The sequence below is a fragment of the Globicephala melas genome, chromosome 4 (assembly GCF_963455315.2).
Source record: "Globicephala melas chromosome 4, mGloMel1.2, whole genome shotgun sequence".
Taxonomy (NCBI): Eukaryota; Metazoa; Chordata; class Mammalia; order Artiodactyla; family Delphinidae; genus Globicephala; species Globicephala melas.
Genome location: NC_083317.1, coordinates 11,485,201 through 11,513,000, shown reverse-complemented (window position 1 = coordinate 11,513,000; position 27,800 = coordinate 11,485,201). Strand labels below are relative to the sequence as shown.

General features: G+C 40.1%; 1 protein-coding gene across 4 annotated transcripts; it reads right to left on the bottom strand.

Annotated features, from left to right (window-relative positions):
• GART (phosphoribosylglycinamide formyltransferase, phosphoribosylglycinamide synthetase, phosphoribosylaminoimidazole synthetase) lies at positions 1-27,800 on the bottom strand. Of its 4 annotated transcripts, XM_030880796.3 has the most exons (22): positions 27,647-27,729; positions 24,769-24,954; positions 22,231-22,326; positions 21,581-21,755; positions 20,401-20,512; positions 19,265-19,333; positions 18,205-18,330; positions 17,270-17,357; positions 16,624-16,709; positions 16,267-16,435; positions 13,142-13,373; positions 10,643-10,737; positions 10,243-10,352; positions 9,328-9,526; positions 8,075-8,326; positions 7,763-7,915; positions 5,943-6,149; positions 4,718-4,855; positions 3,495-3,625; positions 3,106-3,247; positions 1,955-2,070; positions 2-1,857 (listed from the first exon to the last, which is right to left on the bottom strand). In XM_030880796.3, the coding sequence occupies exons 2-22, from the start codon at positions 24,911-24,913 to the stop codon at positions 1,666-1,668; spliced, it is 3,033 nt and encodes a 1,010-aa protein (XP_030736656.1). In that variant the 5' UTR covers positions 24,914-24,954; positions 27,647-27,729; the 3' UTR covers positions 2-1,665. The 4 variants fall into 4 exon arrangements, 3 of the variants coding, with proteins under 3 accessions (XP_030736661.2, XP_030736656.1, XP_060153816.1); XM_030880801.2 differs by lacking the exon at positions 24,769-24,954 and having other exon boundaries at positions 1-1,857; positions 27,647-27,800; XR_009563663.1 differs by lacking the exons at positions 2-1,857; positions 1,955-2,070; positions 3,106-3,247 and adding an exon at positions 5,261-5,319.

Here is a 27,800-nt window from a genome sequence, read left to right as displayed (position 1 = left end):
GAAACAGAGACATCTATAATAAAAGACAAATATCCATATTTATTACATTAATAAAAAACTAACATATTTTCACCCTTCTATGCATTGTCTTTTTCATAACTTAAATGACCTTTTGAGTATCATAAACCAACAGCTGCTCACACACTCAACATGTCCAAATAATATTGTTTATCACAAACTAGACAGTAGGACACCCTTTCAGCTGACTCCTCTGTCCTTTCAGTATCATCCCTGCTACTTTCAACTTTTTTTTTTTGGTTTCTGTCAACCACATATTTCAGACACACTTTGATTCTTCCTATCTGAAGATACTGAATCAGCTACCTTCCATGGTGTCCAGGTTCCTTTTAGTGGATATTAGTGTCTAAATAAGGGCTGGAAAATTGTATTTCTAAAGTCATAAACTCTTACTGATTTTTCTAATTTACCCTGGTACCAGCTTCTACTTTTATTACAGTATATGATTTTATCAACCAATAACATTTTCCTTTATCTCTTCTAACTTTCTAAAACCTTCATAGGATAGTTTGGCATATACACAATAGGTGCTTATTATGTTGAGTGAGCTCTCTAGAAAAAGGTGAGTCAATTGTTTCTGCAGCAAAGACACCTATGTAAAATGATGTACCTGGACATCATTTGACGACAGTTGCTGACTACAGTCAAGGAGAGGTAGGGTAATGTCGGCCAGCTGCCTGGGGAAACTGACTTGCACCAGAGGCAGTGATGAGGGTCTCTTGGCAAAGGTGTCTGTCCTTTTTTCTGGCACTCTGCTTCTCTTGACCCTCTTTCCTGTATTAAGGCGAGAGTTTACTCTCTTCTGTATATAACTACTGTAAGAGTCCTGTGCCGTTAAGTTTTGAGTTTAAACTCCAAGGGAGGACTTGAACAGGGCTTCAAGGTACCCTTCCAGTAAGGTGCCCCCCTGTTGGGCAGGCAGAGCTCTCAGGCCACCCTGAAGGTGGCTCAGCAGTCTAAGGCTGGCTGGCTGCCTATGGGCCAGGTGGCCATTCCCTGTTTGCTCAGCGATGACAGAAATGTGGTCCTATGTGTAGGGTCATGCACATGTGGCCCAGTATGTCAACCTAGACCTCCCAGTTCCAGAACTGCATATCCACATTAGAGATGACTGGCTAGAGTGGGAAATCATGCAGTCCCATTATACTCTTTACTAGTCTGAGTAGATTGCCTTCCATCCTCCCAAACTGTGAAGCTAAAATCTGGGTGTTACAAAAATTGTCAATTGTTATAGGAATGTGTAATGATATTTCAAAGTACAAAGAACACTATCCCTCAGAAATGGGAACTACCTCAAAATTTTATGACACCAACTTAGGATCAGAATAATTAGAGAAGTCTCAATTCAGATCAGTACAGATATACAATATGGGGAAGAGATATTAACTTATTAGACTTATTAGCTCTTCGAAAACGAATATATAAGAAAGATTAAGTTTTGGTATCTTATTTGGCTGAAAGTAAAAGGAATTCTGAATGCCTGTTTTGATGATGAACAAAAAGGCCCCAAACAGGTAAAACCTGAAAGACCACTGGAAGCAATACATATATGTCTTAGATGTCTTTCAGGCTGAGTCCACGATAAAAGTCACTCTGCAAGTAGCTAGAATTCTTTCAAAGCTGGCTCCATTCTTGGATTAGGATGCTTCATCCCTCTTTGACCCAACAGATCTTGCCGTTTTCTCCAAGCCGTACAGTTCCACTGGCCACCAGCTGGAGGGCTGAGGGAAATATTTTATGTTCTGCTAATTTTACTCTTTCAGATAGAGTTTCAACAGTGTCACCCCTCTTCACCGGAACAGCTTCTTGTAAAATAATTTGTCCAGCATCTACATCTTCCTGGAAAAGAAAAATGAGAAAGTTTTGAACATTACTTCTGCCAAGTACAATTTACATTAAATACTAATAAGATTTTGGTAGAAAGAGACATACTTACAGCTACAAAGTGCACGGTGCACCCAGTGACGGTGACCCCGGCATCCAGGACTTGTTCATGGGCATTTGAACCCTTAAACGAAGGGAGCAAGGATGGGTGGATGTTGAGCATTTTCCCTGGAAATTAATTAAAACATAGTGGTCAGAATTAAAAAACCCTATGTATTCTGTCAAAGGAACATACACTTTCCTGTCTAGAATCAGGAGTCAATAGGAGCAAGGTTTTTCTAGGATGGGTGTTTTCTTTGTCAAAGACAGAAATGAGGAAAAGTGAAATACACGTTCTCATCCAAGGAGGCCCTGGGAGCAGCAGGTTTCTGCCTTGCACAGCTGAAGACACACCAAGGGGCTTCTGAACAGGCGCCTGCACTGACTCAAAGCTGGATGGGAGGGGTTCTAATCTGGATCATAGGGCTCTTGAAGAAAATTCAGCTTGTCCCTGGCACATAATATTAGAAAGACAGGCGGTTCCTGCGTAGTGTCTATGTGCTTGACTTCTAACCATAAAGTGGCATGTTCACATGTGACTAATCCACAGATGCCGGATTAGTCAGTCTGTGTGCCTTATGTCACCAAAAGCATTGCCTGTGGTATATTACACCACAAGTGCTCTAACTATATTCACTTAAGAAAACAAACTCTCCAAAGAGGAAATACATTTATTGACCAAATATGTGCACAAAAAAGAACCACAGGAAGCAGTCAAAACTTCTGCGGGAAAGGCATTAACAGCAGACACTATGTTATCTGGCAACAATGCCTTCCTTTCCATCTTCTGGCAATGGTTCACAGTTCCTCAGAAGAGGAACTCTATTTTGGGATACAGAGAGTCACCTTCTCTTGCTTCTAAACAAGTAAAAAAGTCTCTTCCCAATATTTATCCAGAAGATGAAATAATATGTTTGCAGTAATGTGAAACCAACCTAAGCTACATTAGAAACCGTAATTACAGCAGGCCAAAGAAAACTGATAGAGACAGCAGGATAATAAATCATTATTCTTTGGGCTAAAGGCAAAGGAAATTCAGTTATGACGTGTGTCAAAATAAACCATCACAGTAAATACCATGACTGGGATTGTTTGGCAAGTTCACCACCCTATAGCCCATTTTCAGTCAATTCCTCAATGTAGTATCAAACTATTTTTGCTTACCATTCCATTTTCTGACAAAGGGGCCAGATAAAATTCTCATGAATCCTGCAAGACAGACTATGTCTGTGGAGAACTCTTCAAGGACTTGGTCTACTGTAGTGTCAAATGCTGCACGATTTTTATATAATTTATGATTAATTACCTAGAATAGAAAAAGATAAGTACAATCCATTTCCAACAAATTACCAAAAATAATTTAAAACTCAACCTTTATATAGACTATACTTCACCTCCTTCTGAAGATACACGTGATGTCAAGAATTAAGGAATGGACAGGATGAATATAAAGGCAAGCCCAGCACCCACCCCAAATCCAGGCATCCAAAGAACACTTGGGGGCAGATTATGAGTGTAAGTAATCTTGAAAGATACTTTTCACAGTAACTTACCCTGGTGGGAATTCCGGCTCCTTCTGCTTTATTTAAGCCAGACACTGCTGCCTTGTTGGAGATCACAACAACAATGTATGCAGAGCTACTTGGCTCCCTAGTACTGTCTATGAGAGCTTGGAGGTTTGATCCTGAAAAAGGGAGAAAAGCACAGGTGAGTGCACACTTCTTTAAAACGTTTATACCATTTTGAATAGGGAATGGTCAAGATTTTTGAATAAAAATGTCTTAGAAAAGATTGGCAAAATATGTGAGGCTTTAAAATTCCGTTCCTCTTAGAATAATGGATTAGTATCTTACAAAAACATAGGCACTCCTGGTTCAAGGATATGTAATTGCTCCTGCAAAATAATATGATTTAGCAGACCAGTAGAAACAGTATAACATGATTTTAAGACTGATTGATGAGGAATAAGCTGCTTAATTAAGCAAAAAAATCAACCCTCTGAAGAAGAATAAACCACTATGACCCTTACAGTAGTTTCTTTGCTTTACCATCAACTTGGGTCTAAAGTATATTGAAACCTTAAAATAGACTTGTAAAGCAATTATACTTCTGGGAAAGTTAACCTAAAGAAATAACCAGATATGCACTTACAAACTTATTGTATATTTAAAAGAATGTTCATAGCAATGTTACTTAAAACAGTGGATGGAATTCCCTGGCCGTCCAGTGGTTAGGACTCTGCTCTCACTGCTGAGGGCCTGGGTTCAATCTCTGGTCAGGGAACTAAGATCCCACAAGCTGCATGGCATGGTGCAAATAAAAAAAATAAAAGGAAAAAAGAATCATACTATATCCATCCATATGAGAGAATACAATGCTCTTAGGACTTTACCCCACTGTCCGCAGAGTCAAACACAAATTTTGTATTGTTACTATTAACAATTTAAAAAAGCCTCAACTGTCCTAAGACTTTTCAACTACAAAGCTATGATTCAAAAGAAGTTGGAATTTCCATTCTGTCTTTTCTAGCTTCTCTCTCTTCAACCATCTTCCCCACACCCTCTACTCTTCCTTTAGAAGCTGCTTCAAATGCCTGAGAAAGTGGAAAGACTGAGGATGTAGAAAAGATAACACTCCTTAATGATACCTAGGCCCCAGTACTGAGAGTGTTCTCAGAGTCGGAAGGAGGGTTTTTTTTTTGGGGGGGGGTGGTGTGGGTGGGAGAAAAGGAAGAGCATTTCTACAGCTCTATAGTAAAGAGGAAGCCACATCTCACCTGTCCCAGATATTAAGACAGCTACTCTTGCCTTTTTTGGTTGAACAGAGACATGATTTTTCAGGGTGCCATTCTCCAATACTGATCTATTTATTTGCATGGTTTCAATCAGATGCTTGACTTTCACACGAGGAGAACCTTTGTTTCAAACACACCCAATAAATAAAAAAAAGAACAACTGTGAATTAACAGTAATATGGAAAGAGAAGTGTTCTATAAAAACTTTAGAGTACTGTATTTTATTCTGAAAATAAGATATGCAAGGACTAAAACAATACGTTCGCTTCACTTATCGTCACTCATTCATACAAACTTCCTGATGGTGAACATATATAACTGCCCACTTCAACTAAAAGGTACAGCACTATATCTAAACATAAAGTGGATATGTTACTGCCTGCCAGTGTTCTGTCTCCCCTTTCCCGCAAGTCTTGCATCCACAATAGTGCTATGACCTCTTGGCTTCAAGGGTAGGCATGTGACCCAAGCAAGGCTATTCAAAGACTCGATATAGGATGTTGAGAAAGAGAGGGCCTCTCTTACTGCAATGTGAGTTGAAGGATGTGGGCTCAAGACATCTTTCCGGTATTTGGAGAGCCTGCCTGAAAGTGAAAGCCACACAATAAAGGGATGAAAGGCAGATACAGACAAAATTAACAAGCCTTGACATCTCTGTTAGAGAAACTGAGTTGGTTTTCTGTCAATCTGCCAATTTCTAGTACTTCTAACAGAGTTCTAAGTCATACACAGTACTGGTCAGGGTGCTTGCTCACTACTCCTTGAATTGAGCTGAACCACAAAGCAGAGCCTGAGACAAGGTCTTACATGCGAGGTGATTACTTTGGGAAGTGATCCTAGGGAACCAGAATGAGGATGGGCAAGAGCCAATATAAGACTGTGTTATTAAACTGGTAACCACTGTGGGCAATTGGGGCTTGATTCCACTGAGACCCTCAAAGGAGCCATGTAGACTGTGCCTCAGAACCGCTCCCTTCTTCTGTCCCTAAAGTGGGCATTCATTCACTAGTTCTCACCCCGCTGGTCAAGGGCTGTCCTGCAGGGTGTAGTTGTGCATATGTCACTGCTACACAGAGGTGTCAGAGCCCTGAGGCAGAAATGAAGAGATGCATGGTATTACTGGCATGGGTGTTTTCATGTTACAGCTGCGTAAAGATAGTTGCCTATCAATGGCTTGAAACAGAGCAACTAAATAAGGAACAGTTACCTTCAGGACATGCAACCACTCTGCCGATCACCCAGGCTTCTTCCTTGTGCTGCTGAATATCCTGCAGAATCTGCTGTGTCAGATCCCTTGATACCACGAGGGCAGCCCCAATCCCACAGTTAAATGTTCTGGCCATCTCTTCTTCAGAGAGGTGTCCTTCCTGCTGTAACCACGAGAAGATCCTGGGGATCCTCCAGGTCTGGGCATCTGAAAACAGGCAAGAGTTGTTCAATTAACCTATTATTGACACAAAGTATAGAAGTATGTACATATACAAACCTATGGAAATTAAAACCAGCACTGCTATTTTATAGAGGGTAAAACTATAAACGGGCCTTTCAGAAGTTTTTTTGGGATCCATTTGTACCTCAGGCATTGAGAACACTTTTCTTGTCACACTTGGCCAGTATTCACGATTGCGTGAAGTTTTGTGCTGTGTTAACTAACTAGATTCTTAGAAATCCCCTAATGAATTAGATGCTCTAATGCCTGAATTCCAGTAAAGGTCGGCATACTACCCTTTTGTGAATGTGAAAAAAAAAAAAATCTAGATTTAGGTGTAAGAACCTATCCTCTAATACAACAAAAATCTCTAATAAAAAATTTTAGGTAATACCTATATAGACACACACATAAAATTCTTTTTTTTTTTTTTTTGGCCCTGCTGCATGGCTTGCAGGATCTTAGTTCCCTGACCAGGGACTGAAACCGGCCATTGCAGTGAAACCACTGAGCCCTAACCACTGGACCACCAGGGAATTCCCAACCAATAAGGTTCCTGAAACAGCAATCTTCACTCATTGTCTCTGTATCTCTGCCATCACCCCCCGCTCCAATATATGGGGGGTGGTATCTATCCTCACCAAGCTGCTTTTTGACACTGCTAACCAGTGTCATGTTGAAATCCTTGCTCGGAGTTGATACTTTCACATGGTTTACTGCCTGATTTTGACTATTCTTTTTTTAGAAATTCTACCTCTGCCAAACTTTAAGGTGGGTGGAATATTGAGGAACAACCTTTTGGTCCCTCCTATTCTCTTTGTGATTAACTATTACTATCTGCATATAAGTACCCAACTTAACTTCTGCTCACAAAAACACTACAATAAATACTTCAAAGATGTAAAACACTGTATTTCCACTTCCTATTCCAAATCTACTCACCTACTAAACTAGAAACTTGGGACTTCTTTTTTCCTTCTAAGCACAAAATGGTTCTCCAATCTGTTTCCCTTCTCTATGCCTTGGTTCAGGTCTCCTTTATCCCCTGCACAGACTATTTAATAACTACCACTTCCCTTCCCAGCATGTTCCTGATTCCATCTTGATAGAGCTTGAGCTTACTGACCCCCTTGGAGAATCTGCTTAAAGAATTTCATCTAAGTCAATTACATGAGGACTTTATGCCTTATAAACATGGCTAATGAAGCGAGAAAAGGTGGAAAAGTTCAGTCCTATTTTTTCCACAAGAAGCCCCAATGATCTGAGAATTTTCCAGGTAGGGACTTCCCTGGTGGTCCAGTGGCTAAGACTGCACTCCCAATGCTGGGCGCCCGGGTTTGATCCCTTGTCAGGGAACTAGATCCTATATGCCACAACTAAGAGTTCGAATGCCAAAACTAAAGATTCTGCATGCCACAACTAAAAAGATCCTGCATGCCGCAACTACGACCTGGCACAGCCAAATAAATAAATATAATATTAAAAAAAAGAATTTTCCACATAATCATATGTGTACTAACTACCCATAAAGTTTCCTTCCACAATGTATTTTTTCTCATAACAGTTTTCTGAGCAAACGTTCTTTTTAGCAATCTTACCTAAATCCACCCCAAATTTCTGAGGTAGGACTCTGGGGATGTTTTCTAGCAATCCCCCACCGGTAATATGTGCAAAGGCCTTAACGTGTCCTGAACGCAGGACAGGTAACAGTGAATGGCTGTAGATTCTGGTTGGAGTTAGAAGTAAATCACCTGTATATTAGGAAGATGAGACAAAAACTTAGTCTATGAATATAAAACCAAAACATACGCAGTTTGTTCCATTCTAACTTTAAGTAACGAAAGCCTAACCCAATTAAGTGGTTGCTCAGACATTCCCAAGCAGGAGAGTTTAAATGTGAGTATGTTTACCTAAGGCCTGGCCACCACAGCCATCAGGTGCTGGAGAGGAGTACTGAAGGGAAGATTTCGCTACAATTTTCCTCACAAGGCTAAATCCATTGCTGTGAAGACCAGATGAAGCTATTCCAATAACAGCGTCCCCTTCAGTGATTCTTTCCAGGTGAGGGAGTTTCTGATCCCGCTCCATTGCACCAACGGCAAAACCGGCTAGATCATACTCTCCAGGAGGGTACATGTCAGGCATTTCTGCCGTTTCACCTCCTGGCAGAAAGAGAAAACAAGAGCAAAGAAATCACCGAATATTATAAACCTGTCTAGGAAGTAGTGACACCAGCTACTCTTCATATGAACAATTAAACAAAAGCTGTATTCCGCAAACATCTAAGCATGATTTCAGGGGAAATAGTGCTAATTTCCACAAAGGGTGAGTATAGCCTCCAAACATCATTATTTTTACGGGATGAATACTCAGTTGAATATAACACCATTTCTCTAGCAGTTAGTTTCAGAAATGCTTTCACCTATATTTGATCTTTACAATCACTCTATGTTCCAATAATGATACAGGCTTAGAGAAGTGATTTAATAGACCTGCCTAACTCTAAATGCCCTGGCCTAAAAAAAATGTCATAGTTCATACTACCACGATACTGTGTAAAGACACGGTCTAGGCAGGCAGATCCGAATTAGGAACTGTTCTCAAAGATGGCTGAAAGGCAAGTTTGGCTTTGGGGACATACCTGTCCACAGAAATGGTAATATAAAATAGGTAGTTTTGTTCCTTGGTCAACCTACAAATTAATTGTGTTCAAAATCCTCATGTATGTATTTAATATTTCTGTAAACCTTGGGTACATTTTATTCTTAGTGTCATTTCTGTGGGAAAATAAGGCTTAAGTTAAGACTCAGAAAGCCAAGACCCGAGCTGCCTCTGCTGCAGGGCCATAAGGAGGAAACAGCCCCCTACCCTGTCTGTCCAGGAGGCCACTGAGAGAGATGGGAGTGAAATGGTGGCTAAGGATCAGGGAGAAGATAAGGCCTGGGCGATGGTGGAGTATGAGTCTCAGTCTGGGGACCAAGCCTTGAGGGGAGGGTTCGAGGGCACAAAGGTCTAAGTTGTCCTTAGGTGGTGTCATCTATACTTTACTTGCCTCGTCTTGTGACACACAGTTTGTCTCGTTAGGTATACTGGTAACCGATCATGTTTGTACATAGGGCTGAAATACATAAGAAGGATGTGTGATTAAAATGGATGATCATACCGAGGAGAGCACATCCGGCTTTTTTACAAGCTTTAGCAATTCCAGCAACAACAGCTTCAGCTGTACTGGGGTCAAGTTTTCCACAGGAAAAGTAATCGAGGAAAAAGAGGGGCTCCGCTCCTTGTGCCAGAATATCATTTACACACATCGCAACCAAATCTTGACCAATGGTTTCATGTTTATGGCACTGCTGGGCAATCTACAGAAGAATATAAACATCCACGTAAGAGAATAAGCTCCAACCTATATCTTGTCAATTATCAGTGGAGGCTAACAATATTACTGACTTTTGGCTAGGTGCTCTGAACACCTAAAGACAAAAGAACACTAAATTCCGATAAGCTACTTGGTCCGAAAGTATCCCCTTTTTTCCCCTAAGATAACCCTTCTATCCGGATATAGTCTCACCAACACTGTGTTATTAGAAACACGTAGCTATTGTAGCCAACTGTATGATTACTTGGTGTGGTTCTCTTTAGTGCATATATGTCAAGAGGGGAAAGATATGTATTTTATTTATTTATTTATTTATGGCTGCATTGGGTCTTCGTTGCTGCACGTGGGCTGTTGTGGCGAGCGGGGGCTACTCTTCATCGCGCCACATTGCAGTGGCTTCTCTTGTTGCGGAGCACGGGCTCTAGGCGTGCGGGCTTCAGTAGTTGTGCCACGCAGGCTCAGTAGTTGTGGCTTGCGTGCTCTAGAGTGCAGGCTCAGGAGCTGTGGCTCACAGGCTTAGCTGCTCTGCGGCATGTGGGATCTTCCTGGACCAGGGCTTGAACCCTTGTCCCCTGCATTGGCAGGCGGATTCTTAACCACTGCGCCACCAGGGAAGTCCCGAAAGATATGTATTTGATACACAGTAAATTCTTTCATATCTTTCATAAAAGGCCTTTACTCACATAGGTGTCTGATTACCTTCAGTTTAGTTCCAACGCCGTCTGTTCCACAGGCCAGAAGAGGATCGTTGAAACCGGCTGCTTTCAAATCAAAAAGACCAGCAAAACCTCCAAGATCAACATCACAGCCTGTTGGAGAGAAAATTAATTACTTGCTGCATTTCAACAGCAAAGAGTTGATCAAGAAAGCAGATATTAAAGGGGTATACATATCCTTTTGAGTTTAAGGTCATGGGTAAGAAATGCTTTTAGTGTTAGAGATAAGAAAGCCGAACACTATGAGTTTGGCTTAAATGGGGCAAGACTTACAGCAACTTGGCATTAATCTGGAACATTTTCCTCAGTAAACTACAAAGCACAAATCAATACACAATGTTTGTCACAGTTAATGAACTAGCAAAGGACAGGCCCTGACTTACCTGGTCTGGAGGTGGCTTTTGCTAAAGGCTTAATTTTCTTGACCAGCATATTTCCAGCTGCAATATCTACCCCAGAGTCCTTGTAAGTCAGGCCCCTAAAGAGTTTAAAAAAACAAAGGCATCACCTAAATGCCAGGGAAGAATTATTTTAACCTTAACATATTATTTAAAGCAGAAGATATCACTAGTGATTTTCATATCCCCCAATACGCTGGGCCATATCCAGAGATTTTGATTTAGCTGGTCTAGGGCAGGTCCTAGGAATTGAAATGTGTTTAAACAACCTCCTCAGTTGATCATCACTATTTGGAACTTCACTATTTGTAACTACCTCTCTAACTTAACTATTTCTTCCAGAAGTACTTGTCACAGGCAGTTAAATATACCAATATTTGGCCGTAATATTTCTCTGTTCAATTTTGGTATGGGAAGGAAAGGAGTGCCAAAACGGAGTCAAAAAAGTGGAAATTAGGATTATAAGGACTCTACAAAGAAATCCTCAATAATGAAACTGAGCCCTTACTGCAATAATAGAGAACTGTATGTTTCCTTATAACTAAAGACAGTAAGAAATAAGATTTAAAAAACTCCAAAAAAAGCAAAACCAGGTAATGATATTCAGTGCATCATTTCCATCTATAATAGTGCCAACAAGTTGGAACAGTACATTTAGAGATCAAGTTTATAAATGGCAATGTGACTTCATTAGTCTTGCCTTACAAAAATGACAACTCTGGATTAGTGGGATTCAGGGATACATGAAGAAATATGTCAAGTTTTATTAGAAGCAAGGTGCCAGGGTACAGACTTGAGAGAAATGTGGCAGTTAACTCCAATAAAGTTAGCAGTCTGGGGTCATGCTTATATAGGAAACGAAGTTCTACTGGTTAAAAACAACTCTTTTGTCAGGTAGCAATTGGCACTGTAGCCTCTCATCTTCTTCATCTTTGAAGAATCAGATGAATATTAAGATTTCAAGTCACTTGAAATAGGTCATTTCAATAGAATCTAGTCATTTTAAAATAAAAAATAAAATTTTAGCATGGTATTTTAATGTTCAAAAAAATTCCATTATTTAACCTTAAAAAATTTGCCTATCAGTAACAATGTAACTTGAATTAAGTTGCTAAAAATTTCTCATTTTGTCCTAAAACATATTTATTTCTCATAGATGAACTCAATGAGCAATAGTAATTGTGATGAGATCAAAATACCCACATTTGCAGTTAATAGTTCATTGATTTTACAAAGGAATAGTTAGTTGTATATGACAATAAATGAATCAATAAAGGGTTTACAAAATACATTTCAGTAATAAATATAAATGCAGTGACCAAATGAGATGGCCAAAATTTATAGTACAATCAAATAAAGTTGCAAAGTTAGACAACCAATATTTTCATCCTGAATTCTTTGACAAAATCATGAACTAAGATAAATACAACAGGGATTTCTCTGGTAGAACAGTGGTTAAGAATCTGCCTGCCAATGCAGGGACACAGGTTCGTGCCCTGGACCAGGAAGATCCCACATGCGTGGAGCAGCTAAGGCCGGGCGCCACAGCTACTGAACCTGTGTTCTAGAGCCTGAGAGCCACAACTGCTAAGCCCGTGTGCCACAACTACTGAAGCCTGTGCACCTAGAGCCCGTTCTCTGTAACAAGAAGCCTGCGCACTACAACAAAGAATAGCCCCTACTCGCCACAACTAGAGAAAGCCCACGTGCAGCAATGAAGACTCAATGCAGCCAAAACTAAATAAGTAAATAAATAAATTTATTAAAAAAAGATAAATACAACAGTAATATATAAATATATGATAACTCAAGGAAAAAAATCCCTTCCCCCTTCTTTACTGATGAATAATTGACAACTGATTGCATATATCTAAAACGTACAATGTGAAAAAATCTTTCAACAGCACTGATCTTATTGAGCTTTTCAAACATGAGCTACCATGAAGTTTTTTCCATTTCATTTGAATATTGCTGTAACTAGTAGTTTCAATTCAAACTAAATGCAAATCAAAATCAGATCAGTCGGGCTTCCCTGGTGGCACAGTGGTTAAGAATCCGCTTGCAGATGCAGGGGACACGGGTTCGAGCCCTGGTCTGGGAAGATACCATATGCCACGGAGCACCTAAGCCCATGAGCCACAACTACTAAGCCTGCACTCTAGAACCCGCGAGCCACAACTGCTGAAGCCTGCACACCTACAGCCTGTGCTCCGCAGCAAGAGAAGCCACCGCAATGAGAAGCCCGAGCACCGCAACGAAGAGTAGCCCCCCTCACCACAACTAGAGAAAGCCCACACCAGCAACGAAGACCCAACGCAGCCAAAAATAAAATAAATAAATAATTTATATATATATAAAAAAATCAGATCAGTCTCATAGAGTTAAGAATGCAGAATGACTTAGTACAGGGTTAATGGAGTTTTCTACATCACCATTTATGCCAGTTCTGAAGCTGTGCTATAATCACCTTGGTCAGAAGTTTACCTGGGCTGCTGGAGGAAAGCTATGGCACGATAGCCAATGTCCTTCCTATAAATGGCCCCCTCAAACTTTATAGCAGCTAGTCCTTTCTTGGCTTCTTCAAGGGCTGAGATGAGATTTTCCCGGATGGCCGTTACTGTAAGGACCCTACCCCCGTTAGTCACCACTTTGCCATCTTTTAGGGCAGTGCCTGCTTGAAACACCTCTAGTCCTAAAGCTTGAGCCTCAGGAAACCCTGTAAGAGAGCATATTTGACATATCAATTGCAGTAATAATATTCTACACTGTGGCTTATAATTTCCAGAAGTTTTTTTTTAAATAAAACCTTTATTTCACTTAAATGAATTTTCACAAGAATCCTATCAGAAAGGAATTAATGTAATATTATAGTAAATACAGCCTTTCTCCTAAGAACAGTCTGTTCCGCTCTAGGGTGATAACTGTATTACTAAAACCTTGTGTTATCATAAATCTCATGTAAGAGTGATTATTTCAATAAGGAAGGAAAAAAAAAGCTAAGCCCTGAAAAGTTTGAAACTAGAAGCATAAAGTTATTTTCTCCCGAAAAGTTAAAAAAAAAAAATTAACAAAACCTAAACATCATGAATAAATCCTGCATTTTTTTTTTTTTTTGCGGTACGCGGGCCTCTCACTGTTGTGGCCTCTCCCGTTGCGGAGCACAGGCTCTGGACGCGCAGGCTCAGCGGCCATGGCTCATGGGTGCAGCCGCTCCACGGCATGTGGGATCTTCCCGGATGGGGGCACGAAGCCATGTCCCCTGCAATGGCAGGCGGACTCTCAACCACTGCGCCACCAGGGAAGCCCTAAATCCTGCATTTGATCACATTTTTTACTGAAGAGTAAAAGACTATCTTTTTGCTTTATCATAGCCAACTAAATAAAGTTGCTTTCTTTTTTAAAAAAACCAATAAGATCATTGCAATGCAAAACATATTCTTAATCTTTTCCCTAATACAACAATTGTAAAATTTTAAGACAAATATGATTTAAATTAGGTTTAGGGCTCAGCCTAAAAGAAAATCCCTGGCTTCATTTTTTCTTTTGGTTGCGTTGGGTCTTCGTTGCTGTGTGCGGGCTTTCTCTAGTTGCAGCGAGTGGGCTCAGTAGTTGTGATGCACGGGCTCTACGGCATGCAGGCTTCAGTAGTTGTGGCTTGTGGGCTCTAGAGCACACACTCAGTAGTTGTGGTGCACAGGCTTAGTTGCTCCGTGGCAAGTGGGATCTTCACGGACCAGGGATCGAATCCGTGTCCCCTGCACTGGCAGGCAGATTCTTAACTACTGTGTCACCAGGGACGTCCCCTGCTTCATTTTCTTTTGAATTAGTTTTAAGATCTCACATATATATTTTACATTTAAATTATTATTAGACTGTGTTTTCTAAATTCTGAAATGACCAACACGGACAGTTTATAAAAAGACAACCTCTTAATTAAAAAGAAATTTTTTTTCCTTATTAATTAATTTATTTTTGGCTGAGTTGGGTCTTTGCTGCTGTGTGCGGGCTTCCTCTAGTTGTGGTGAGCGGGGGCTAGTCTTTATTGTGGTGCACGGGTTTCTCATTGAGGTGGTTTCTCTTGTTGTGGAGCACGGGCTCTAAGCTCATGGGCTCTAGAGCACAGGCTCAACAGTTGTGGTGCACAGGCTTAACAGTTGTGGTGCACAGGCTTAGTTGCTCCGTGGCATGTGGGATCTTCCCGGACCAGGGCTCGAACAGATGTCCCCTGCATTGGCAGGCGGATTCTTATCCACTGTGCCAGCAGGGAAGTCCCCCCCAAAAAACTTTCATATCCCTAGTTTGTCCTTTTCCATTTCTCTTTTAGCACCATATTTGGTAATCTGTTAATACACATCTTCCTTAGGTGTTTTTTATTTTTTGCTGTATCAAATTTTCTTTAAAACATTTTTTTTATTGTAGTTGTTTATAATATCGTGTCTTCTCTACATGTTTTTATTTTTTCAAAATATTTATATATTATTTATTTATTTTGGCTGCTCTGGGTCTTAGTTGTGGCATGCAGGCTCTTAGTTGTGGCACGCGTGAGGGATCTAGTTCCCTGACCAGGGATCGAACCTGGGCCCACTGTATTAGGAGCACAGTCTTACCCACTGGACCACCAGGGAGGTCCCCTCAGGTGTTTTTATAACATAGGGGCGTTCAGTCACAGGTACTCAAGTATGTGGTGGTATCAGTAACACCCAATATTGGGGTGTCAGAAATAACTATGACACTTGTCACCCCAATCTTAGGGAAATTTCACCAATACAAAAGATCTTGATTCTATCCCTTCCCTCTCTCCATTTTAAAAGGCAATCAGCTCCTAACTGCCCAGCTGCCATGTGTGGGACGCACAGGGCAATGGACTTACTGTCTGGGTAAGACAGAAATAGGGTGTTTGAATCAAACACAGTATTGGGGTATTAAGACTTACTGTCTGGGTAAGACAGAAATAGGGTGTTTGAATCAAACACAGTATTGGGGTATTAAAATCCCTAGCAGGCTGCCAAATGACAGCCTGCTAGGGATTTTAAAGGTCTGGTGTTGGCCTTATCGTGCTGGAACTTATTTAGCATTTTAAAACACTGCTTTATCTAACATCATTTAACTAGATGCCTCACCTCCTATAAGGAGAAACAGAAGAGAAGGCTATACTTCTGAAACTTTTAATTCTGCCATCAAAGTGACCATGGGGTGCACTGCAAACTGGGGGGTTAATTTGTGATCATTCAGAGATCAAGCCCTGAAATTTTCTCCTTGATGTAATTTATATTAAAGTTCCTCCAACTCTCATACATTCCTATTATCTTCTTGGCTCTTGGAGGATGGACAAGAAAAGCAGCACTGGGTGATTCTCTGGAAACTTAGCTAGGCCCACTTAAGTCTTCGCTGTGCAGGAAGAGAAACGGACGGCAGTTCTTTAAATACAGTAATTTTGGATATCTGGACACCCGTATCCAACAAGCAACATGCTTATGTTAGAAACCCCTAAAAGGTTACTGATGTCTCTAAACCCTTAAAAGGAACACAACACTGAATGGGACAAAGGCCTACTGTGGTACTGGTCACCTGTCACATTGCAATCCAACCTTTTGTTCTCTGATATTCACCTGTTATCTCTACACCCTTGGTGTAGTCTCCTGGATAACCTTTACTTGCCATGACCACAGTTACGGCAGTGCGGTTGTCAAGCCAAACAGGCAGAGATGTGCAGAGCAGGCCATCTAAGGTAGACTGAATCACTTCATAAAGGTCACTTTTAAGAAGTGGGAGGATCACCTGGAAAAACATAATCAACATGGCAACTAAGAGAAACTTCAGTTGTCCTTAGACATTTTATTCACTGGGATACCAGAACTTGCATATGTTTCTCAAAGGTAATTATTTCAAGGCTGATAAATCCTAAGATTAAAACAGCACACATATTCTACAAAGTAACACTTTATATTATTATCTTTATTACTTACTTGGCACTCTGGATCACCAAAACGGCAATTAAACTCCAGAACTTTTGGGCCATCCTTGGTCAGCATTATACCAGCATAGAGGATACCTTCGTTAAAAAATGGGGGAAAAAAAAGAGTCTATAATGAAGACACTGTATTGTGACTATGAAAATCAGAATATAAACTTATAGTACTGAAAGTTTTGGAATGGCCGTAACAAATGTTATAACAGTGGTCAATTAAAAAAAGAAAATGGTGGGCTTCCCTGGTGGCACTGTGGTTAAGAATCCACCTGCCAATGCAGGGGACACGGGTTCAAGCCCTGCTGGGAAGATCCCACAGGCCGCAGAGCAACTAAGCCCATGTACCACATCTACCGAGCCTGCGCTCTAGAGCCCGTGAGCCACAACTACTGAGCCTGTGTGCCACAACTACTGAAACCCAGGCACCTAGAGCCCAAGCTCCGCAACAAGAGAAGCCACCGCAATGAGAACCCCGCGCACCGCAACGAAGAGTAGTCCGTGCTTGCAGCAACTAGAGAAAGCCGTGTGCAGCAACAAAGACCCAATGTGGCCAAAAATAAATAATAATAAATATATTTATAAAAAAAGAAAATGTTGCAAACTTACTTTATAAATAATGTCCACAATGACATCAATATGCTTACCTGTGTATGGCACACCCTCCTGCTGCATGCCATCCACTGTCTTCTGAAGAATAGTATTTTTAATTTTTAGCAACAAATCCTTAGAAACCTAGGGAACATAGAGACTTATTTAAATGTAACTGGTATTTAACTGAAAAAGTCCTCGCCCACACTGAGGCTCCTTTGTATACTTATAGTATATTCTATGCATACCTCATTAGCCTATAAATTGAGAATCTAGAGTTTATAAATTAATTGTAGAAATTATTGCACATGCATGCTGCAACTAAGAGTCCACATGCTGCAACTGAGACCCAGTGCAGCCAAAATAAATAAGTAAACAATTTTTTTTAAGTAAAAAATATACGTAAATAAAATCACTTTTACCAAATGGTAGTTTTAATACACAAAGTCTAAAGTAAACCCTGTTTGGTTTTTAATCTACTTAAGAAAAATATCTAAAAGGCACCATATTATTAGCACAAACAATTATAACTATCAGCAGTGAAAGGAAATGGGTGAGTTTCTGAAGTGCTAATTTATTTATAATATGCTCAATGCATATTTTTCATAAACATTGTCAAGGAATTGTTTGGAAACATGCTCTATCCGTTATGAAGTAGAAAGACTAGAAGAACAAATGGTAGTCTGACCTGGTTCTCAATTCACCATACCCACTCTTACTGAGCACTTGTGTATAGGGCCCTGGATATCCAATGATGAATAAGGAGGGGCTAGAAGGATCTGTTCAATCGATACTTAAGTTAGTTCCTCAAAGGCTTTTAGAAAAGGTTAGTTTTAGAGTGAGACCAGAAGAGACACTTTTCATTTACTAGGAAAACCAATTTGCTGATTAGTAATATCATTTACAGAAAAAAAAAACAGAAAGTGCCTAAGAGCTCTTTGAGAAGACCAAAAAATGACTACTGAACTTCAGCTGAGCCTCTGTGAAGTACCTGAGGTGCTGGACAATAGGCTCCCATTCCCCCTGTGTTGGGGCCCTGATCTCCCTCCAGCAATCGCTTATGGTCCTGTGCTGGGGGCATGGGGGCCACAGTCTTTCCATCAGTGAAGCACAGACACTGTAGAGAAAACAAACGGTCCACTTAACCTTAAATGCCAAAAAGTAAAAAAATAATTTAATAAGGAGAACTATATGTACCTTAACTCTAATTAGAGGAAAAGTTTTCTTTTTTAAAGTAAAATGATTTAAAACATAAATAACCCTAAGTTTCCTAGATCGAGAATCAAAAGATCCTGTATACTCTGTTCTGAAGGATCTGTAATTTTTGAGCTAGGTTGGGGGGGCGCGGAAATCAAGCTACTCTCAAAGTAAAAAATTTCAACCTTTCCCCTGTTTAAATAATGGGTGATATAAATCCAATTTGCCTACTGCTACACTGGGGATGATGTAAGTCCAATTTGCCTACTGCTACACTGGGGATGATTAAAAGAAGATAAATTCTTCGGACTTCCCTGGCGGTGCAGTAGTTAAGAATCTGCCTGCCAATGCAGGGGACACGGGTTCGAACCCTGTTCTGGGAAGATCCCACATGCTGCGGAGAAAACTAAGCCCATGTGCCACAACTACTGAGCCTGTGCTCTAGAGCCTGCGAGCCACAACTGAGCCTGAGAACCACAATCACTGAGGCCATGTGCCACAACTACCGAAGCCTGCACACCTAGAGCCCGTGCTCTGCAACAAGAGAAGCCACCGCAATGAGAAGCCCGCGCACTGCAACAAAGAGTAGCCCCGCAGCTCTCAGCAACTAGAAAAAGCCCGCGCAGCAACAGACCCAATGCAGCCAAAAATAAATAAGTTTATATATTTTAAAAAAAGAAGATAAATTCTTTTTTCATTTGTATCTGAAATACTAAACGTATACAAATTCCTGTGTAACTGCTCAGGTTATGCTCTTGGATGAAGCGACCAGAGTAAACCAAGCCTTTTTTGGGATCATAGGTCAGATAACACAGCTTATACTCTGTAAAAGTCCAAAAGATGAATATACATACAGACACCTCTTCTCCTTCAAGAAGTTCTTCAATGACAGTTGTTTCTCCAGCTTCTCCAAAAGCTTTATCCTTATTGTCGATAAAAACAAAACAAAGAGAAATAAATTATAAGCTTTTATTATTTACTTAATTGGCTGTTGTCATTTTGCACCATTTGTATTATGAACCAACGCACTAGTATTATAATTTCTCTTTCTCTCTCTGAAAGCTGCAAAGGAACATATATGAATGTTTCCTATTTTTATTTTATTTATTTATTTGTGGCTGCATTGGGTCTTCATTGGTGCACACAGGCTTTTCTCTGGTTGCCCCGAGTGGGGGCTACTCTTCATCGTGGTGCACGGGCTTCAGTAGTTGTGGCTCGCGGGCTCTAGAGCGCAGGCTCGGTAGTTGTGGTGCACGGGCTTAGTTGCTCTGCGGCATGTGAGATCTTCCCGGACCAGGGCTCGAACCCGTGTCCCCTGCACTGGCAGTCGGATTCTTAACCACCGTGCACAAGGGAAGCCCGAATGTTTCCTATTTTCAGAGTTGCAATGATGTAGAGTTAGCACTGGTACAGATGAGATGAACACATCATTTAAACTCTTCTGGGGGTCCAGCTTTCCAGTTTCAAATAAGGTTAACAGAAAAACAGATGTTTTCATCATTACCATTTAACTCTATTTCTGACTTATAATTATGTTTGCTTACAATAATTATACTAATGTCTGTGAAAACAGATTTCCACAAGGGGGAGAAACCCACAACCACCAAGAAGGATCATAAAAAGCAAAGTATATTAGTTCATTGCTTCACTTTTCTTAGACCTGAGACACAAAGGATAAATACTTTTTTTGTCCTCATGGATTGTTGAGTGTTTATTTATATGTTCTGTAGTCTGAAGACTTTTTACCTTTCAGAGCAGACAACAAAGGATGCTAAACAGAACTTACTTGCAAAGAACAGAATCATAGTTTAGCCATCAGTGTAGATGTGTAACAACCCTTTTACAGAGATGGATTATAATACATAGTACTATGAAAAATAACTGTTTGCTATACGTTTTCCTTGCCTTGAGGAATATTTGTAAGCTTAACAGTATTTATTTATCCAGTGTGACTAGAAAATTATAAACTTTTTAAGAGGCATCAACTTACCTGCATAATCTCCTGTACAGCTTTGCAGGCCTCTTCTTTGCTCTTTGCGACAACTACCCCTTTCCCAGCTGCAAGACCGCTGGCCTTCACAACCAAAGCAGGGAAGTCTGCACTGTGAAGACAGAGTAAATTTCAATATCCAATAAATCTTTAAGATTCAAAAGTTTAAAATGCTTTGGCATTGTGTAATAATATGCTATAGCAACAACTGAAAAGCAGGAAAAAAAAAACTGCTAACACCATTTTGATGTACTTCCTGCCAGGATTTTTTTTTCCTATGTATTTCTTTATAGTTGTGGTCATATGGTACATACAGTTTTGCTTTTCTCACTTACCATGAGATCATATAAGCAAAATCTTTGGGGGAAAACAACACTTGCATAGCATGCATATGGAATGACCTTTTAAGATACAATATAAAGTAATGAATCATGCTCTCCTTCAAGTAAAAGATGTAGCTGTATAAGACCAATATAAGCATGGATACACAGATCATTTCTCCAAGTACACATAAGAAACTGTTGTTGGTAGTTCCTTCTGTTGAGTAGAACTGGAGATCTAGAAGGAGACTTACCCAAAGTAAGTAACAAAATTGTTACTTGGGAGGTATCTGGCTACTAGGAAATAATAAAATTCAATGTAGGATGAAGAAAAAACAAAGAATGAAACTGACCCAACTAAAAAGAAAACATACCAGGTAAAAAGGAAAAGTGTCAACAAAAATAGGGGGCAAAGGCATGTATCTACCAACATTCATTTATTGCTCAATGTTCTCCATATAATAGAGAACAGGATGTTTAATTTTAAGATTTAGGATTGAACAGTGGTGGCAGAAGGCCAAGTGATGATTCCTCACTCTAGTTAATTATTGATGAAAAAAATCACCATCCTTTATGTGTCAATTTGGCTAAGAGGGAATGCCTATACAACCAAATGTATCCTTTTCCCCTAGAAACTATTCAGCAACAAACATTAAAAAAATTTATCTTAAAAAAAAAAAATTTATCTTTCTGCAAGGCCGCAAGAGTAAATCCCATTTTATTTTGATGTTGGAAAAAGGCAGTCTACATCCTATGAGTTTTCCCCTAGAATTATCTTACTATAAACTCGTAACATAAAAGTGACCCGTATATTCAAATATCATATAACAAGTGCCCTTCACAGGCTATCTTCTATTTACCTCATAATGAAGCAGCAGGCTTCTTCAGCTTTGGTGAAAGCTCTCCACTGTGCAGTTGGGATTCCATGTCGGTCCATAAACTCTTTGGCAAACCTCTTGCTGGACTCTAACTGAGCTGCTTCTGCTGTGGGGCCAAAGCACCGCACTCCTGCAGATGTCAGGCTCCCAACAATTCCTAGGGATGGAAACAAGCAGCCGTAGCCCAGCTCTCTGCAGGGCCTTTTCATTCTGAAGAATTAGGATCAGGCTAAATATACATTGAGATGAAGCAAATGGCAGAGAATAACTACGTTTTTCATGTTTTATATAGGATATAAACAAAATGCTACTGACACATGATTCAAATCCAACAAAAATCATGTCTGATATTCAAATACATGGATTATTAAATAGACACCAGAATAGAGCAGAATAAAAACAAAATATTTCCTACAGCTGCAAATTTGATCTCTCATTCAAATTTAGTCTTATTATTCATACTACTGATGCTTGGGGGGGGGAATCCTGGAATCCATAAATTTCAAGAGGGTGAAAGCTTTTTCAGTGTATTATATTAGAAATCCTCATCTGTAAAATGTATTAGATGAGATGATCTCCAAGCTCCTGTTAGCACGGTGTATACCATAATAATAAACAGCAATGAACTTTACCAGCAGCCAGAGGTGCCTCTGGTCCAACAACTACAAATTCAATTTTCTCATCTTTGCAGAACTGTGCAAGGGCAGTGTGATCACTGATTGAGATGTCTGTGAAAAGAAAAAAGAAACAAACCCACCTTGTTTATAAAAACATTCTTTAAGTTAACTGTCTATCTGAAATGTAAGTACTATACTTTGGTATGCCTATTAATCGTTGGTTTTCTTTTACTGGTACAGATGGGTTTCACCATGAGAAATTCAGAGCACAGTACATCAGGCTAACCAACAAAGCTCAGTTCTCTGCTTTGTTATCACTACAGTGATAGCAGAGAACTGAGTAAGTTTTCCAAGAGCTATACTTTCTTGACTATGGTGTTCATGTTGCCAGTGCTGATTGTAAACAAAAAAGTGTACCAGAGAATATACTCAGAAACTGGTCTTTTAAATGTCATTCATTCAAGATTTACTGAGAACTGCTATATGCTAGATACTGTCCTAGTCACCAGGTTAAGATGTAAACACAAACAGGGTCCCTATATTTAAGATGCTTATATTTCACTGTGGGAATGTTGAGTTATAAATATCCAAGCAAAATAATACAAAGTGTGAACAATTAGGCAAATCTGATGTGAGGTAAACTGGGAGGCTATTTCTGATTAAGCCAGAAAGGGTCTCTTTGCAAAGACGTTTAAGCTAAGAACTGAAGGATGACTTTTAAGACCTAGCTCACTTCTCCAATGTACAAGCCAGGTAAATTTTCTTTCTTGATGGGAGTTCTATGTAGTAGTAGGATCAACCATATATTAATCATGAGTAGGTTCTATAGGTGCTCTTCTGCTTCACTGTTATTTGGGCCACCATTCTTAAGCTGGCTGAAGTCTCTGTACATATGTGGTATTTGTGATGTGTAGGGGATAAGTGCAGAAAAGGCAGAGTTCTCAATCTACAGGAACTGCCTGAGTGGGATAAGGATGGAGTACCATGCACTCTGGGTTAGTAGCTGCAAACACAACTGGGCTGAACAGAGCCAACTACCTCAGCACAGCAAAGGGTGGCAAGAGGAAGATGACACACCTAACCTGTCACTACAAGTGATAGCAGCCTCATGACAATATTGGGAGATTTTCATGGGCTGGTCTGTATAACATCAATTGCATCTAGATAAAATGTGCCATTTCTGTAAAAAAAAAAAAATACAGTACCTCACTCCCAGAGTTAAGATCCCAGGGAAGCAGATATTTTCTTATCTTTTTCTTATTATTTTTGCTCCTATGTACACAATTATCTTCTCCCAGTTGGTACCTTGCTGGGTCTATGTTCTCTCCATAAATATTATGTGCCACGTAGGGTACTAGGCACATTGCACACAGTGCAAAATAAGACAGGAGACACGGGACTTCCCTGGTGGTGCAGTGGTTAAGAATCTCCCTGCCAATGCAGGGACACTGGTTTGAGCCCTGGTCCTAGAAGATCCCACATGCCGCGGAGCAACTAAGCCCATGCACCACAACTGCCGAGCCTGTGCTCTAGAGCCCGTGAGCCACAACTACTGAAGCCTGTGCACCTAGAGCCTGCGCTCTGCAACAAGGAAGTCACCGCAATGAGAAGGCCATTCACCGCAACAAAGTGTAGACCCCGCTCGCCACAACAAGAGAAAGCCCATGCGCAGCAACAAAGACCCATCGCACCCAAAAATAAATAAATAAATTTATTTAAAAAAAGACATGCGACTTCCTTGCCCTCATGCAGTTTACATTCTAGAGCTTATGTTCTAGGAGGAAAATGAAGATAGGAGACAGACAAAAGTAAAAGAAGATACAGATAATAGTCCATGATTGAAAACAAATGAATTGGGGGGTGAACATGCTTTACTTAGAAACTTTAGGAAAGTCCTCTTTGAGATGGTAACATAAGTTGAGACCTGAATGATGAAGAGCCAGTCATGCTAGGAGTGAGAACAAAGTCCAAGGCAGCTCTGTTTGGGATACTGGCAGGACTGCATGGATAGGGCACAGTGAAAAGAAAACACGGGCTATAAAAGATCAGGCTGGAAAGGCCAGCAGAGGCCAGATCACAGAGGGTTTCGTAAGGACAGTAGTTTGAGTTTTATACTGACTACTATGAGAAGTCACTGAAGAATTTAGTGCAGCATAAGAACCGATCATCTTTTCCTATTTACCGGTGGAAGAGATGAAGGCTGAGATCTATTATGGAGTAAGAATTGCCAGAACTTACATTTAATAGCACTGCTCAATTTTGCATTCCCCAAAATACACACCAAAACACCTTTAACCTATATTAGGCATTTTGTAACTTTTTCAGTGGACGTGTTTTGTAAGGTTTAAAATAATCTAAGGTAAGAAAATGATACACTCTGAACAACAGGATACCTTAAATTACAACATATGGCAAGTATTCAAATTACCACATAAATTTCTGGGTTAAAAAAAGCATTCAAATCTGAACAGCAATTGACCTTTATAAAGAAGAGATGTGAGTGACAGTTTTATCATTTATAATCGTTCACTTTTACTTCAAAAAAATGATTACCAGTGTTCGAAATCTTTTCAGAGCAGGCAGTGCCTGCATTTCCTGGGGTAACTAACACTTGTTTGACATGATTAGACTGTGCAAGTTTCCAGGCCAGAGTATGTTCCCTTCCTCCATTGCCAATTACAAGTACTCGGGCTGCCATTGCTCAGTCTGCAAAGCAGGAATTCAGCAGGAAAATGAAAGCTGCAGAAAGAAAACCACAGTTGATAGTTTAGAATACATATACTTTAGAAACCACGATTTCTAAATATGATTTAAGTAGTTATTTGTAATCATACAAATAACATTTTATCCCAGCAATTCATTTGTGAAAAACTAGGATTCATAATTTGAGAAATATGACTGTGTACTCTTAAGGATTAGAGCAGTACTTTAAAGCTCCTTATTGCATTAAAACAAAATCTATGAACAATCACCCTTCTTTGGGCTTCACTTTTATTTATTTATTTTGGCCGTGCTGGGTCTTAGCTACGGCATGTGGGATCTTTGTTGCGGCATGCGGAATCTTTTAGTTGCAGCATGCAGAGTGCTGGCTGTGGCATGCAATGCGGGATACAGCTACCCGGACCAGGGATTGAACCCTGGCCCCCTGCATTGGGAGGGCAGACTCCCACCCACTGGGCCACCAGGAATTCCCTGGGCTTCACTTTTAGAAGATTTAAAAGTCATCAAATCTCAGTTAAAAATGAAAATGTTTTAACTTTAGACACCAAATTGAAAATAACTGTTTTTAAACCTTTAGTCTTATAAATAATAGACTTTAAAGTTACAATAAATTCAAAGAAATGTTTAAGACTAGAGCCCATAAAGGGTCAAATAGTAAATATTTTCTGAGGGCCATATAGTCTGTGTTGCAATTACTGAACTCTGCCACTGTAGTATGAAAGCTGCCTTGGACAAGAGACAAATGTGGCCTGGCTGTGTCCAGTAAAAACTTACATAAATAGGCAGTTGGCTGTAGGTCATAGTTTGCCTACTTCCTCTCTAAGTAACAGGAAGCTATCAGAGGTTTATAAAGCATAACTGTGGCTGTGTTTCCATAAAACTGTATTTATGGACACTGCAATTTGAATTTTGTATAACTGTCATGTGTCACAGAAACATCACTTTTCCTTTTCTTCCCACAAACATTTAACAATGTAAAAACTATTCTTATTTGGTGGACTGTACAACAACAGGTAGTAGGAAGGATTGGCACAAGAGCAGTAGTTTGCTGACCCCTATTTAAGAAGTTAGTGCAATATGCCAGAAAATTGGTAGAGAAGGCAAAAATCAAATTTGAACACGTCTTGCTTAGTTCTGGCATTTGATCCTGGGCAGGATAGGCAACTATCTCTCAAGCTAACAGTGTGACCCTGGTTAAGCTCTTACTACCTGCAATTCAATTTCTTCACATCATAAAAGGTGGAATTAAGAGAATTTGTCTTATGAGGCCTAGTAAGAATTGAAATGACATTTATAAACAATTAGTACAATTTCTTACACTCAGCAGTAGTAAATGCTAATCTGCTATATTTTATTTATTACTTTTGCCAAATTGATGCTTTAGGGAGAGAAAGAAATTCTAACAAGAAAAAAAAAAGCCAAAGGAATGAATAACTTGTCACATTCATTTACTGATTTTCAGAAGACATGTAATTATGTAGAAGGCGAACTGATAACAGGAAAAACTGAAATCAGTTACTTCTCGTGAGATGCTAGCATTACACGTTTAAAGAAAAATATAATTTGCTAATATAAAGAAGATTTTTTGAGCACTAACTTCGTGCCAGATGCTATTCTAAATGCTTTTCACGAATTACTTCACTTAATCTTAAGAATTCTGTGAGGCAGATAGGATTACCATGCCCTCTTTGCAGATAAATAAGTAAGGCTCAGTTAGGTTATGTAACTTGCTGCAGGTCACATAGATAAGTGGGGATGTAGCCTGGATTCCAACGGAACCAATTTTGCTTCAGATACTCTTTAACAGTTGAAAATATGAGGAAGAAAAAAATTACTAAATTATCATCTCGGAGAAAAACACTATTTTAGCTTACTGGAAAAGACTTGCCGCGTGTATCGACATATCTAAAATGAACGTATCTTTAAATTTAGAGAAAACATTTATGTTTAGTTTGAATAAGAGGGTCAGTGAAGGGAAATTATCCTGATTACTGCCGCTGATCTCTGAAAAAGGATTAGGACTCAGCCTGAGGGAATCTACACCCAGGAGTGGCTAGGAGGCCGCCAGCCAGAGTTGCCTAGGTTTGAGTTAAGGAGTTAAGACTTCCTAGCTGGGATACCTTGAGGGACTTAACCTTCTTGGGCCTCAATCATCTAAATGGGTAACACGAGGAGAATTAGAGAGCCAGGAAAAGCCATTTCAAAGGACTTGGTGAATTGGGACTTCCCTGGCGGTCCAGTGGTTAAGAATCTGCGCTTCCACTGCAGGGGGCCTGGATTCCATCCCTAGTCAGGGAACTTAGATACCGCATGCTGTGCAGCATTGCCAAAAAAAAAGAAAACAAAACAAAACAAAGGACTTGGTGAATAAAATAAGGTAGAAACCAACTACAAAATGGGACTAAGTAATCTGCTAGAGACAAACGATGCAAAATGAGAAAATATGCAATTTAGGTGCATGACCTAAAAAACCTAAAAAAGCAGAGAGATGCAAAAAGGCCCTGACACCTTACAAAGCAGAGAAAGTGATAGATACAATGTAAACCTCAGTTAAAACTGAAAAGCACATGGCCAACCCTCACCCACTGCGATTAAAAATAAGAGGACAATCCCTACCGCCAAACCAGTTCCTACAGTTTCATCCAATTCCTGATAGTAATCCCCAAACCAAACCATAAATGTAGTTTCCTGAAAAGCGGAGGAAGCTTACCCACGGACCCAGGGCTCTCTGGGCGCTCGCACTTAGACCCTCGCTGCGCGCTCTGAACCCACTCTCCCGCCGCGCGCCGGAAGTCGGCCGATGGGATCCGGCGCGCACGCCCCCCGCCCACCCGCCCCGCCCCCGGCTGGCTTCGCTTCCCCAT